General features: G+C 40.5%; 2 protein-coding genes across 2 annotated transcripts in view; one reads left to right on the top strand and one right to left on the bottom strand.

Moving 5' to 3' along the window:
* The window catches only part of chordc1b (cysteine and histidine-rich domain (CHORD) containing 1b), a 32,861-nt gene extending 26,449 nt beyond the window's left edge, over positions 1-6,412 (top strand). The window contains exons 10-11 of the mRNA XM_078402693.1: positions 4,095-4,157; positions 4,923-6,412. Of these exons, the coding sequence (XP_078258819.1) occupies positions 4,095-4,157; positions 4,923-5,078 (219 nt within the window). The 3' untranslated portion in view covers positions 5,079-6,412. The remainder of the gene's footprint in view (positions 1-4,094; positions 4,158-4,922) is intronic.
* A 2,298-nt stretch (positions 6,413-8,710) lies between these two features.
* The window catches only part of naalad2 (N-acetylated alpha-linked acidic dipeptidase 2), a 60,189-nt gene continuing 54,838 nt past the window's right edge, over positions 8,711-14,061 (bottom strand). Inside the window, exons 18-19 of the mRNA XM_078403135.1 lie at positions 11,917-12,009; positions 8,711-9,531 (exon numbers count right to left, since the gene is read on the bottom strand). Of these exons, the coding sequence (XP_078259261.1) occupies positions 9,345-9,531; positions 11,917-12,009 (280 nt within the window). The 3' untranslated portion in view covers positions 8,711-9,344. The remainder of the gene's footprint in view (positions 9,532-11,916; positions 12,010-14,061) is intronic.

The raw sequence follows: 14,061 nt of genomic DNA, 5'->3' as shown, positions 1-14,061 counted from the left end.
TGTCGCGGGCTACCTTAAGACCTGGAGACTAAAACTGAATATGGCAAAAACCACCGCAACGGCCTTTCACCTGAACAACAAGGAAGCTCAATGCCAGCTAACCGTCACCCCTACCCTACAACCCATTTCCTACATACCTCGGTGTGAAACTAGAGCAGCAGCTGACCTACAAGCAACACCTTGAAGCTCTCCGTGCTAAAGTCTCGGCATGGAACAACCTCCTGCGTTGCTTGGCCAGATCGTCATGGGGCGCCAGGACATGTACTCTTCGAACCAGTGCTCTTGCACTCGTGTACAACGCCGCTGAGTACGCTGCCCCAGCATGGTGCCGCTACGCTCATACCAGCAAGCTAGACGCCACCCTCAACTACACCATGCGGATCATCATTGGCTGCCTACGCCCTACGACGGATCTCCTGTCACCTCGTCACGCTTTCTCCCGTCATGCAGTGACCCTCTGTGGCTCTGGTTTCAACATACTAGGAGCATGGAGAACCAGCTGGGAACAGACATCGCGACCTCCTTAATTCACTGTCATACCGAACACCACAGCCCCACCCAGCTCGGACATGCCCCGCAACGAGTGGGTCGCCCTAAACCGGCTCCGCACAGGTGTCGGCCGGTTCAATGCCAACATGCATTGTTGGGGGTTGCGTCCATCAGCAGCCTGCGTAGGTGGAGCAGACCAACAAACAGCGCAGCACGTCATTTTCGACTGCACTGTCCTCCTGGTGGAGGGGTAGACCTCACGGCCCTTGACAACAGCACTTTGCACTGGCTACAGTGCCTGGAGGGCGTTACATAATTTCTGCTGCCTCAAACACAAGAAGAAGACCTCAGTTTTAAATGGCCTCCCCTTTATTCTTAGACTGTGGCCCCTGGTTCTGGACTCCCCCAACATTGAGAACATTTTTCCTGCATCTAGCTTGTCCAGCCCTTTTATAATTTTATTTGTCGCTACAAGATCCCCTCTCATCCTTCGAAACTCCAGTGAATACAAGCCATCTTTCCAATCTTTCCTTATGACAGTCCCGACATCCCAGGGATTAACCTCGTGAGTCTACGCTGTACTGCCTCAATAGCAAGGACGTCCTTCCCCAAATTAGGAGACCAAAACTGCACACAATACTCCAGATGTGGTCTCACCAGGGCCCTATACAACTGCAAAAGGACCTCTTTGCTCCTTTTCACAAATCCTCTCGTTGTGAAGGCCAACATGCCATTAGCTTCACTGCCTGCTGTACCTGCACGCTTGCTCTCAGTGACTGGTGTACAAGGACACCCAGGTCTCGTTGCACTTCCCCTTTATCTAATCTGACACCATTGAGATAATAATCTGTCTCTTTGTTTTTGCTGCCAAAGTGGATAACCTCACATTTATCTACATTACACCGCATCTGCCACGCATTTGCCCACTCACTCAACCTGTCTAAGTCACCCTGCAACTTCCTAACATCCTCTTCGCAGTTCACACTGCCACCCAGCTTTGTGTCATCTGCAAACTTGCTAGTGTTACTTCTAATTCCGTCATCCAAATCATTAAGATATATTGTAAATAGTTGCGGCCCCAGCACCATGCCTTGCGGCACTCCACTCGCCACTGCCTGCCATTCTGAAAAGGACCCGTTTACTCCTGCTCTTTGCTTCCTGTCTGCCAACCAATTCTCTATCCATGTCAATAACCTACCCCCAGTACCTTGTGCTCTAATTTTGCACATCAATCTCCCACGTGGGACCTTATCAAAGGCTTTCTGAAAGTCTAGATACACTACTTCCACTGGTTCTCCTTCATCCATTTTACTTGTCACATCCTCAAAAAATTCCCAAAGATTAGTCAAACATTTCCCCTTCATAAATCCATGCTGACTTGGACCAATCCTTTTACTGCTATCCAAATACGCTGTTATCACCTCTTTAATAATTGTCTCCAGCATCTTCCCCCCCACCAATGTCAGGCTAACTGGTCTATAATTCCCTGTTTTCTCTCTCCCGCTCCTTTCTGGAAAAGTGGGATAACATTAGCTACCCTCCAATCCACAGGAACTGATCCTGAATCAATTGAACATTAGAAAATGATCACCAATGCTTCCGTGATTTCTAAAGCCGCCTCCTTGAGTACCCTGGGGATTTATCAGCCTTCAGTCCCATCAGTCTACCCAAAACTATTTCTCGCCTAATGCAATTTTCTTTCAGTTCCTCTGTCTCCCTACATGCTCTGTCCTCTAGTACATCTGGGAGATTGCGTCTTCCTTAGTGAAGACAGATCCGAAGTACCTGTTCAACTCTTCTGCCATTTCCTTGTTACGCATAATTCCACCCGTTTCTGCCTTCAAGGGACCCACATTTGGCTTTACTAATCTTTTTCTCTTAACATACCTAAAGAAGCTTTTACTGTCCTTTATATTCTTGGCCAGCTTCCCCTCATATTCATCTTTTCAGCCCGTATTGCCCGTTTTGTTACCTTCTGTTGTCCTTTGAAAGTTACCCAATCCTCTGGCTTCCCGCTACTCTTTGCTATGTTATACATCTTTTCTTTTAGTTTTATTCCATCCCTAACTTCCCTTGCCTCTTACTCCCCTTAGAATCTTTCTTCCTCTTTGGAATGAAATGGTCCTATAACTTCTGGATTATGTTCAGAAATTCCTGCCATTGCTGTTCCACCGTCATTCCTGCTAGGATCCTTTTCCAGTCGACCTTGGCCAACTCTTCTCTCATGCCTTTATAGTCCCCTTTGTTCAACTGCAACACTGACACTTCTAATTTAACCTTCTCCCTCTTAAATTGCAGATTAAAACTAATCATATTATGGTCACTACCGCCAAGTGGTTCCTTTACCTTGAGTTCCCTTATTAAATCTGATTCATTGGACAACACTAAATCCAGAATTGCCTTCTCTCTGGTGGACTCCAGTCCAAACAGCTCTAGGAATCCATCTCGGAGGCGCTCTACAAACTCACTTTCTTGGGGTCCAGAACCAACCTGATTTTCCCAGTCTACCTGCATATTGAAATCCCGCATAACCAGTGGGATTACCTTTGTTACATGCCAGTTTTAACTCCTGCTGTAACTTACACCCTCTATCCAGGCTACTGTTTGGAGGCCTGCAGATAACTCCCATTAGTGTCTTCTTACCTTTACAATTCCTCAACTCTATCCACAGTGACTCTACATCGTCAGTCCCTATGTCACCCCTCACCAACAGAGCTACCCCACCTCCTCTGCCCACCTGCCTGTCCTTTCTACAGGACGAATAATCCTGAATATTCAGTTCCCAGTCTCGATTCTCCTGCAGCTTTGTGTCTGTAATCCCCACAATGTCATATCTACCAATCTTTAACTGAGCATCAAGCTCATCCCCTTTACTTCTTATAACACGCATTCATATATAATAATTTTAATCCATCGCTCATCTCACCTTTCACATCGATTCCTATTGCACGGCCATTCTCTCCTATCCCTTCGTGAGCTTTCTGTCGCATTAATTCTGGGGTCTTTCTTAACTTTTCCTATACTCTCTCTCCCTTCAACTCCATCCTTGTCTATCCCATTTGGCGCATCCCCCGCTATTTAGTTTAGTTTAAAACCACCTGTGTAGCATTGGCAAACCTGCCTACCAGAATGCTGGTCCCAGTCTTGTGAGTCCCTGCAATGTTTTTATGGAGTGCCGAATAAAAAGTCTGGACCTAATGACTCGCAGCATGGTGGAATTGAGGAGATTTGGTAATTGAATCTTAGTTGACTGTTGCATCTTGTGGCTGGCTGTTTTCAGTTGAGAATTACATAACCAGTCCCTCATCAAGTGTGTTTCTTATTCTAATTGAGTAAGTAAATTCAGCACACTTGTCACATTTTGTTAATTGCATTTACTGACCTTGGAACACCATGACAAACACACATGTGTTGCTGAGGGTATGGCCTTTGGTAATCAACAAATTGTTAATATTGATTAGTTTGATATCTAGTTCCTTTTCCACATTTCAAAGATTTATCATCGATACAGTATTTAAAAGCTGTTTAAAAGTCACAATTCTTTAAGATGTACATTGCATTATATTCAATACTGCAGATTAATATAACTGTTTTTGATATTACAGCTGAACATCCACATTTTATTTGAAAGGGATCAGAAATTTGAACAGAGATTAAACTTATGGGGTGTAAGTACAGACATGCAAAACTAGAACAACATTTTTGCCTTCCGTTGACTAACTCACTGCACCAAACTTTTAAAATATTTCAGCTAATTTGTGTAATTTATTCTAAATTGATGCTACCATAATTTCATTTTGATAGAATTAGGGATTAGTTTCCCTAATATAAGGATTGAGCAAAATAAACCTTAATGCACATGGCATCTTTTTCTAGTGTTCTCTTTTGCTTAGCTGAATTGGTCTGTCTTATTTTTATCTGGCTACAATTGAATAATCCTACCCAATGACTTTTCTGTATACTACTCTACTGTAAGACAGAGTCTACCAAAGATCTAGCTGCAGCCCTTAATTCTTTCATTAATACACTGGCCTTAGCTACATCAAACATGAATACACTGGACGTCCAGTTATACTTCTGCACCACTTTCCTTTGCCTGTCTGCTGTCTGCATTCCAGTCTCAATGATCTATCATGCCCTCTATTGATCATTGCTTCTACTAGAGCTGTTATCTTTGGCCCAGGCGACAAACTTGTTTCTCTGACTCCCTTCCTTGGCTAGTCTTGGTTTGAAGGTTATTCTCAACAACCTCTGCATTTAATTCATTATTATCAAAATTGCTTCTGCTTTTGTTCTAGTTAACAACTAGATATTTGGCTCAGTCACGATTAAAAATTGTGACTTGCACCACAGTATATTGATTCTTTTAAATTTATGGTTTCTATTTATGGCGGTGATTTTTTTATCCCACTTTGTGCTCTTTTACACTCAAGGTCATTGATGTTAGTAAGAGTCAAATGAGTATGACATCTGCGAAGATTGAAATTACAATGAAGAAAGCTGAACCGGTATTATGGGCTCGGCTTGATCTACCTCCACCTGAGCCTCCGAAAGAAGCAGAGCTGCAGGAATCAAGTGATGAAAACTGAATTAAACTGGGAACAATATAGGAATGCAAAATGGGACATGAATGAGATGGAGTTGAGAACGCATTGTTAAAATTAGTTTGCGAGATTCGCTTGCATTCTGTTTCATTTTGGAAATCCAAAATTTTCATTAACTGGTTGCTTTATTTTTGGTGCATACTGTGGAGGAAGACCATTGTTCCATATCCTACTGTAGTTTTAAGCTGCATAGACTTGCATTGTGTAACCTATGTAACTCCATTATCCAGCACATTGTAAAATGCCCCAAAGCTATAACATCCTCAGTGACTAATGAAATATCATCTTTAATGCTCATCTATCAGAATGTTTTACATGCCTTCATTAAATCACATTTTATTCCTGTGAAATAATTCATTCAATTTTTTCCTAGACTTTTTAAGTTGAATTCCGCAGATGTAAAAAACAGCTTTCATTGAAGGGCTCTGAAATAGGGTGGGAATAGAAGATAATATAATGCAACAAAAATTATGGATTTAAAAACGTAATCCTTCTATAGAAATAAATATTATCGGAACAGAGAGAAAAACAAGTTGGTCCAACTAGCAGAGAATATGGGGGAAGAGTAATAGATGGAACAAAATGAATTTCACCAAGGTGAAATAATTGGGTAGTTAAGATTCACCTCATTTGTGTAATGTGTTGCTATGGTTGTATAGTTGACCATGCAAATAAAGGATGACAGAAAAATAGCCAATCCCCATACAGAGCAAGCTTGAGTTTCCTATAATAGCACAATTAAATCCTGCACTGTGGCCAGATGGAAGATCCGCTGATTTTTATTGAGCTTGTGAAAGGCGTCTTCATTAATACACGAGGCCACAGCCAAAGGTCAGTGTGTGAATGGGAAGTGAATTAAAGAGCAAGCTACCAGTAGCTCAGGATCACTTCTGTAGACTGAGCACGGGTTAATTTGACTGTTGCAACAAAGAACTGCAGATGCTGGTTTACAAAAGACCCAGAATGCCAGAGCAACTCAGTAATTCAGGCAGCTTTTCTGGAGAAAATGGATAGGTAATGCTTTGGGTCAGGACCCTTCTTCAGACTGGTTGGGCTGAATACTCTTTGTTCTTAGATATTTGCAACAACAATGGATTAAAATGTTGAAATTCAAGTTCCTGATTCTGTTGGTTCCATCGATGATATAAATTCCACATATTGTAATGTTTTTAATTTGTCACTTTAAATAACTCTTGGTAATTACCAACACATACCAAATCTATGGTCCCTAAATTGGATCAGATCTTGCACAGGTTTGCTTCTGTACGAATGCGATGGAGGGTAGAAAAACAGTATGTACAGTAATAGTAACAATGTAATAAAATCTTCAATGTTTTTTCAAATACTAGATGTGATTTGCTGTTGATTCTTAACATGGGAAACCTTTTCAGATGCTCAGGTTTAAATCATCTAACATTAAAAAAAAATCTGCTTAGTTTGTTATGACATTAGTCAAGGTTTTGAGTGTTACAGAAATTTACATCAGGGCATTCAAATATTGAAGATATTGGGAAAAAATGAAAGTTACAGGTACGCAGTAATTTTTCTCTTTCGAAAAGCAAACTGATGTCAGTTGATAGCAGGAATCATGGAAACTTGGTATTTAACATTCAACATTTAAAACTACTTAGCCAAGTAAATTGAAAGCAAAATTTTGAATAATGTTAATTTGTCCTTCGGAGTAATTAAATTCAGAGTTTTCCATACATATGATTCATAATGTGGATGAAGACATGGTCTCGCATAGTTTCCCTATTCAATTTGAATTTCCCTATTCATTTGAAAACAAATTGGACGAATGAGGCACTGATTAATTGCCAGAGGCCAGATATCAAAAGTTGAACTGATTTAAATTACAGCTTTTCTCACTGCACTGTGAATGTGTATCAATATCAACAACACCTGATGTTTTGTATGTTGCTTCAAATCAATTAAAAATTTGATTGAGAGTTTAGTTTAGAGATAGAGCATGGAAATGGGCTTTTTGGTCCATCAAGTCCACGCCAACCATTGATTGCCTGTTCACGTTATTTCTCATCCACTCCTGATACATATGGGTCAAATTACGGATGTCAATTAATGTACAAACCACATGTCTTTGGGATAAAACTGAATACCCAGAGGAAACCTATCCAGTCATGAAGAATGCACAAATTTGACAGACTGCACTGGAGGTTGCTTTGAGATATTCCTTCAGTGCGATGTTGAAGAAAAGTTGCAATGAAGAAAGAAATTTATGTAGCCACGTCATTTAAAAATATCAATTCATCTACCTTCAGTTAAAACAGTATGGGGACCAGGAACATTTCAAAATTAATTATTATTATGGACCTCTTTTCTCCCAAGTTCTTTTGGTGAAACATTCATTAAGCCATACCTGTGGTCATTCCCAATCAATTTGTATTACATTCTTGATGGAAATAATTCTGCACTCAGACTGTAATCTCAATTCCTAACTTGTTATTGATAGTTAGGTTACTTATTTAAATATTAGTTAAAATGCATAAATCAGTGTTTCTTATTTCAGCTTTAACGCAGAGCCACTGGGTTTCCCAACAGATTGAAAGGAAGAGATGAGTTCTGTATGATTTTTCTCAGTACAGCTTTTGGAAAAGGAGATGTTCTTCCCATATACCCACCCTCCATTAACCATTTTAACAATTAGGCATCCTGGAGTCAAATTACTTCATCCCACCCCTGCCAACAATCCAATGCCTATTTTATGCTCCATCTGCCCAACCCTCCCTTATTTTCCCTGCTCAATCACCTTCACCTCAGAATATTTGAAAGGAGCATTGACTAGTTTCTCTTTCCACAGATATTGCTTGTCTAACTGAGTTCTTCCAGAATTTCTGTCTTAAAGGTAAACAACGATGATCATTGCATAGTAGGGTAGATGCAACAAAAAAAATTTGAATTGAAAAATTATTGATCTAAGAAATATTTCCATTAATGCATGTTTCAGAATCATGAACAGTTAGTTTAATATCGCTAGATACTTCAAGATATCTCCAGAATTGTTTATTTTGCATTTTTTTTAACACACAATGGGCATTCTTAATTTTTATCTGGACATATTGACGGAAACCTCATTACTAGAAATCTAAAGTAAAATGGAAGATGCTGGACATACAGGTAAGTCAAGTAGAATCTGCAGACAGAGAAAAGCGGAGTTGCAGGTGACTGACCCCTCGTCAGAGTTAGAAAAAAGATCTCTTGCACTCTACAATGGAGAAACCAAATACATATTGGGTGGCTGCAGTGTCCAATTCCCTATCACTTTAATACTCCATCCCAATCCTCCAATCTTTCTGTTATGGTTACCCACACCGTTCCAACAAAGCCTCCCCAGACTTGTTTACTTACCTTCACAGTTCTGATGAAGGGTCATTGAGCCTGAAATTTTTATAGGGTTTCTCCACAAATGCTGCCTGACTTGAGAATTTCCAGCATTTGAATATTTCCAGCACTTCAGATAAGCTTTTATCTTGAATATCTGTTGTAAAGATGCACTTGACTATTATTTAAATGCTCTCCAAAATGTGAACAAACCTGTAAATCAAATTGTCATGCATGTAACCAGTGGAAGGAATTTCACAAAAGCCATGTAAGGTCTCGTGATTTATTGACAAAAAGGAAAATACTTGTCTCCTCTCAGATTGAATGAAAATAAGGAGAGAAGACCATGCTCTGGATAGTGATACAGAACACAAAAATGTAGCATATATTGAAACTACAAGATATAAACATTCTTAGAGTCAGGATGCAGCACCAGCTGTTTATATTCCATTGAAGTTAGACATAATTGACAGCAATAACAAGTTTCAGCATTATTGTTATTGTAAACTAAATTTTCACTATTCTAACGTTTGAATTTAGATTACAATTTTTGACGTCTACTCACTAATTTCTCTTCACATATAACAAATGTTTTCTAACTACTGTATTAGAAAGTTTTTATTTAAAAACAATCCTTTAGGCTCACAAATCCAAAATACACAAATTGATAACAATACTTTCAATATGACCCATCTAAAACCAGCCATTACAACTAGCACAGTTGCAGTGTAGATTATATAGTGAACGAGCGATTATATAATGTGCATATTCTGATAGAAAGGCAGTTTAATTTGATAGAACCATTCATATTCTCAAATGGTTATTCAAGATGGGATGGGCTCAATGCTACATCTTCAGCTCATGGTCCAGTTTCGGTTCCACAGCATCTCAAAATCACAAAAATAAATAAAATTATATTTGCTTCAATGTCTCAGCAGAAGCCTGCACTGTAAAGGAAGCAATAGCAATCTGCTTTTTCACTTCTTGCCAGGCTTTGCGTTGATCTGGGGCGTTTTCTATATCAAATAATGCATCATATATTCCTGGAAAGGATATTCCTGCATACTTATTGTGGGCACTGGGAGCATAAATGATATGCCTATGAGAGAAAATTTAAAAATGTTAAATGCCACACGTATTGCATTAATTATTAGTAATGCCTAGTTAATGCTGTAAGTTAGTAAAAGTAAACCTGGATTTAAAGTTTACACATCAGTCCTTAATTAAAATACATTTGGAGTAATATTTTGGTTATTGTTTATGTTTAAAGTTTTGAATACCAACCGTATCAGGTAAGAAAAATCCAGATTAAAATGTCTGAATTTCTTTCAAAATCATAAAGAGTTGTACGAACAAGGAAACATTCTCTTCGCCCAACTCTTTGCCAACCAAGATGCATCTCCATTTGCCCATGTTTGACCCTCAACCCTCTAAACCGTTCCTATCTTTGTACTGTCCAAACGTCTTTTGACTGTTCCCAGTGTACCTGCCTCAACCACTTCCTATGGCGGCTTGATTCATACACGTGAGAAAGTTTTCCCTCAAATTTCCATTAAATCATTCCCTTCTCACCTTAAACCTATCCCCTCTAGTCCCCTATCATGCGAAAAAGTCAGTATTGACCCTATCCATGCCCATCAAGATTTTATACACCTCTGTAAGATCACTTTGTAGACTTCAAGGAAAAAAATACAAACCTGTCCAACCTCTCCATGCAACTTAGTCCCCCTCAAGTCCTGGCAACATCTTTGTAAATCTTTTTCTGCATCCTTTCCAACTTTATAATATCTTTCCTATAGCAGGGTGACCAAAACTGAACACAATACACCCACACCAACGTCTTGTACAACATCAACGTAACGTCCCAACTTCAGTGCTTCATACCCATTTTCCAAAAGCATTCCGTCGGGTCCATCCCGTCCACCTGTGACACCACTTACAGGGAACTATATATATGTACTCCTGAGTGCTTCTCTTCTACAACACTCCCCAGGTTCCAACCATTCACTATGAAACCTTACACTTATTTGAACTGCCATTCTTCAGCCCACTTACCCAGCTGAAGTAGTTCTTGATATCTATAAAACCTTTATAGTGTCACCTGCAAACTTACAAGTTCTTGTATTAAGGAGCAGAATTAGAACATTATTCAGTAAACAGATGGATTAAACATAGACCTTTGAGCCTCCAACTAATGGAATAGTAAATCTTAACACATCTTTGGCCTTACCTTTCCTAATCACTTCCCATAGCCCCTGATTAACTTATACTTAAAAATATATCTAATTCAAAATGAATTCATTCAATAATCTCAGGCTCTACAGTTTGTTCTCACTTAATTAACTTCAAAATGCATTTATAGTGTTTATTGACAATATAGTGGCAAACACTGAATAAGAAGTGTGGCTGGGTTATTCACAGCAAATAGTTGACTGCATCTTCAATTAGAGGGTTGAGGGTCAAACATGGGCAAATGGAGATGCAAAGAGCAGGTAAACCACAACAACCTCTGCAAAGAAGTTGGAATTTCTTCGGTAAAATAGAGTCAAATCAGTTACTTGCAGCAATATACAGTAGTCATAAAACATGATTGAGAAATAATCATCTCAATTTAGGCTGCCTGTGATGTTACATGCAGTCAATTAATTATGGGGGAAGGTATTCTCTCTGAAATAACAACATTTAAAAGCATACGTTTAGAGACACAGGCGCTTCGACCCGCCAGGTCCATGCCAACCAGCGATCCCCATACACGAGCACTATCCTAAACACTCAGGACAATTGACAATTTTTACTGCAGCCAAATGAACCTACAAACCTGTACGGGCTTATTTAAATTTTGCTGCAAAGTACTGGCTATTTTCCGGTAAAATAATTGATTGAATCGATTGAAAGATATAGTATGGAAACAGGCACTTTGCCTACCACATCCATACCAACCATCGATCTCTCAATCATACTAGTTCTATGTTATCCCACTTTCACATCCCTGCACACTAGAGCCAATTTATTGAGACTAATTAACCTGCATCCCAGCAGATCTTAGGGATGTGGGGGGAAACCCATGTGGTCACAGGGAGAACGAGCAGACTTCACACAAACAGCACCCAGGGTCAGGATCGAATGTGGTTCTCTGGTGCTGCGAGGCAGCTTCTCTACCAGCTGCCCCATTGTGCCCACTTATAAAACCAAATACATTATTCAAATATTGCAGTCATTTGAGGACAATTTAAAAAAATGTAAACAAAGATCCATTGAAAATGCATCCATAATGTATAAAGCAAATATTGAAAGCGGTACCATCATTTAAAAAAACTGAAAAGCCGCAAGGGGAATATAATGACTGACTAGGCCTCCAATGAGTTAAAGGTATGGCAAGTAACAGGCCATTTAGGAGTTAACGTATAGAATATATGAAGGGTGTTAAAAGGAACCTTGATAATACGGTACAGTTTTACAGAATCATGGCCGTTACAGATCTTACCTGTAGAAAGGTCTCCCTGGTAATCCCAGAGGATGAATGAAGGATCTTTCCAACAGCATTAACTGGTCATTTATCATTCGTACCGCAAGAGGGCTGTAAAATGCATTAACAGTGACAAATTACAATCTTTAAGGAGGCTTATTGAGTTTGCCTCCATTTTTTAAATAAAACGTTGCAGTAAGTTTCCTCATGATGGAAGAGGCCACTCAGCCCATTGTGTCTATGTTGGCTTTGAGCAATCCCCTTTCTCTACTTATCGTGCAAGGTATGCTCTTTGTTTTATTGTGCATGGAAAAATGTGCATGGAGCAACATTTTTAACAGCCAATTTCTACTGGTGTACACAAAGTGATTGCAGTAAACCCGATGATGCCACTCGATGTGCATCTGGCACTAGGCAAATGACTGACATACTAAGATGTAACTAAGCCAATTTCCCAATGGTCACTAATCTACTCAATAACCTGATCTAGCATGCGCAAGATAGCTTTTGTGTGAATTGTACATAGAAAATATTTGGAAATAGATTCAATTCCTCGGCACAATAGCCCAAAGGACCGTGTAAGATAGTTATTGATTCCATGTAGCGTAAAACAATTGCACAAAACAGATTGGAAGCATAATCCAGTAGATTACAAGCATTACAATACATTGGATACAATTTGAAAATAGTACAAATATCCACCATATTATTCAACATTGTGAGGTGTGTTTTGGTAGTTAGCATTCATGACAGAGTCTCAGGTCAAAAATGTAGTCCAATAGCTTGGAGTTGGTTTAAATCAAGTAGGTACTGCAGAATCATTCAGATTCTCCACCCTTACTAGTTTTACTAATATTTACCACACAATGAAGCACCAAAGTATCTCTTTATCTCTCACTGAATACTATCACTGGCTGCAAAGCAAAGTCAGGCAACATTGCTGGTGCAGCCTTTTCTGATGAACTTAATGCATTCCATAGGAAAACAAACCCTGCAGATGCTGGTTTAAATCGAATGTAGACACAAAATGCTGGAGTAACTCAGCGGGTCAGGCAGCATCTCGAGAGTGAGAGAAGGAATGGGTAATGTTTCAGGTCGAGACCCTTCTTCAGACTGATGTCAAGGGAGAGGGCGGGACAAAGATAAGAGACAGGAAGAATGGTGGGAGAACTGGGAAGGGGAAGGGGAGGGGATAGAGAGGGGAAGCAGTAACTACCTGAAGCGGGAGAAGTCAACGTTCAAACCGCTGGGGTGTAAACTGCCCAAGCGAAATACGAGGTGCTGTTCCTCTAATTTGCACTGGGCCTCACTCTGACAATGGAGGAGGCCCAGGACAGAAAGGTCAGATTGGGAATGGGAGGGGGAGTTGAAGTGCTGTGCCACCGGGAGATCAGGTTGGTTGAGTTGGACTGCGGAGGTGTTCAGCAAAACGATCGCCAAGCCTGCGCTTGGTCTCGCCGATGTAGAGAAGTTGATATCTGGAACAGCGGATACAATAGATGAGTTGCAGGTGAACCTCTGCCTCACCTGGAAAGACTGTTTGGATCCTTGAATGGAGTTGAGGGGGGAGGTAAAGGGACAGGTGTTGCATCTCCTGCGGTTGCAGGGAAAAGTATCTGGGGAGGGGGTGGTTTGGGTGGGAAGGGACGAGTGGAACAGGGAGTTAGGGAGGGAACAGTCTCTGCGGAAAGCAGATAGGGGTGGAGATGGGAAGATGTGGCCAGTAGTGGGATCCCGTTGGAGGTGGCGGAAATGTTGGAGGATAATTTGTTGTATGCGATGGCTGATGGGGTGGATGGTTAGGACAAGGGGACTCTATCGTTGTTACGAGTGGGGGGAGGGGGAGCAAGAGCAGTGCTGCAGGATATAGAGGAGACCCTGGTGAGTGCCTCATCTATAATGGATTTCTAAAGAATAAGGACATCTCCAATGCCCTGGTATGGAACATCTCATCCTGGGCGCAGATGCGGCATAGACGGAGGAATTGGGAGTAGAGGATAGTTTTTTTACAGGAAAAGGGTGGGAAGAAGTGTGGTCAAGATAGCCATGGGAGTCAGTGGGTTTGTAGTAGAGATGCATTCCATGCTCGCTTTGAGCAGAAGGCCAATGGGGCGATGACATCTGTCCCATCAGACTCGAATAGGCCTTTACCCATTCAGAGGT

Source organism: Rhinoraja longicauda, chromosome 7, assembly GCF_053455715.1.
Source record: "Rhinoraja longicauda isolate Sanriku21f chromosome 7, sRhiLon1.1, whole genome shotgun sequence".
Classification (NCBI taxonomy): Eukaryota; Metazoa; Chordata; class Chondrichthyes; order Rajiformes; family Arhynchobatidae; genus Rhinoraja; species Rhinoraja longicauda.
Note: the sequence above shows the minus strand (reverse complement) of the source record. Positions and strands in the feature narration are given on the sequence as shown.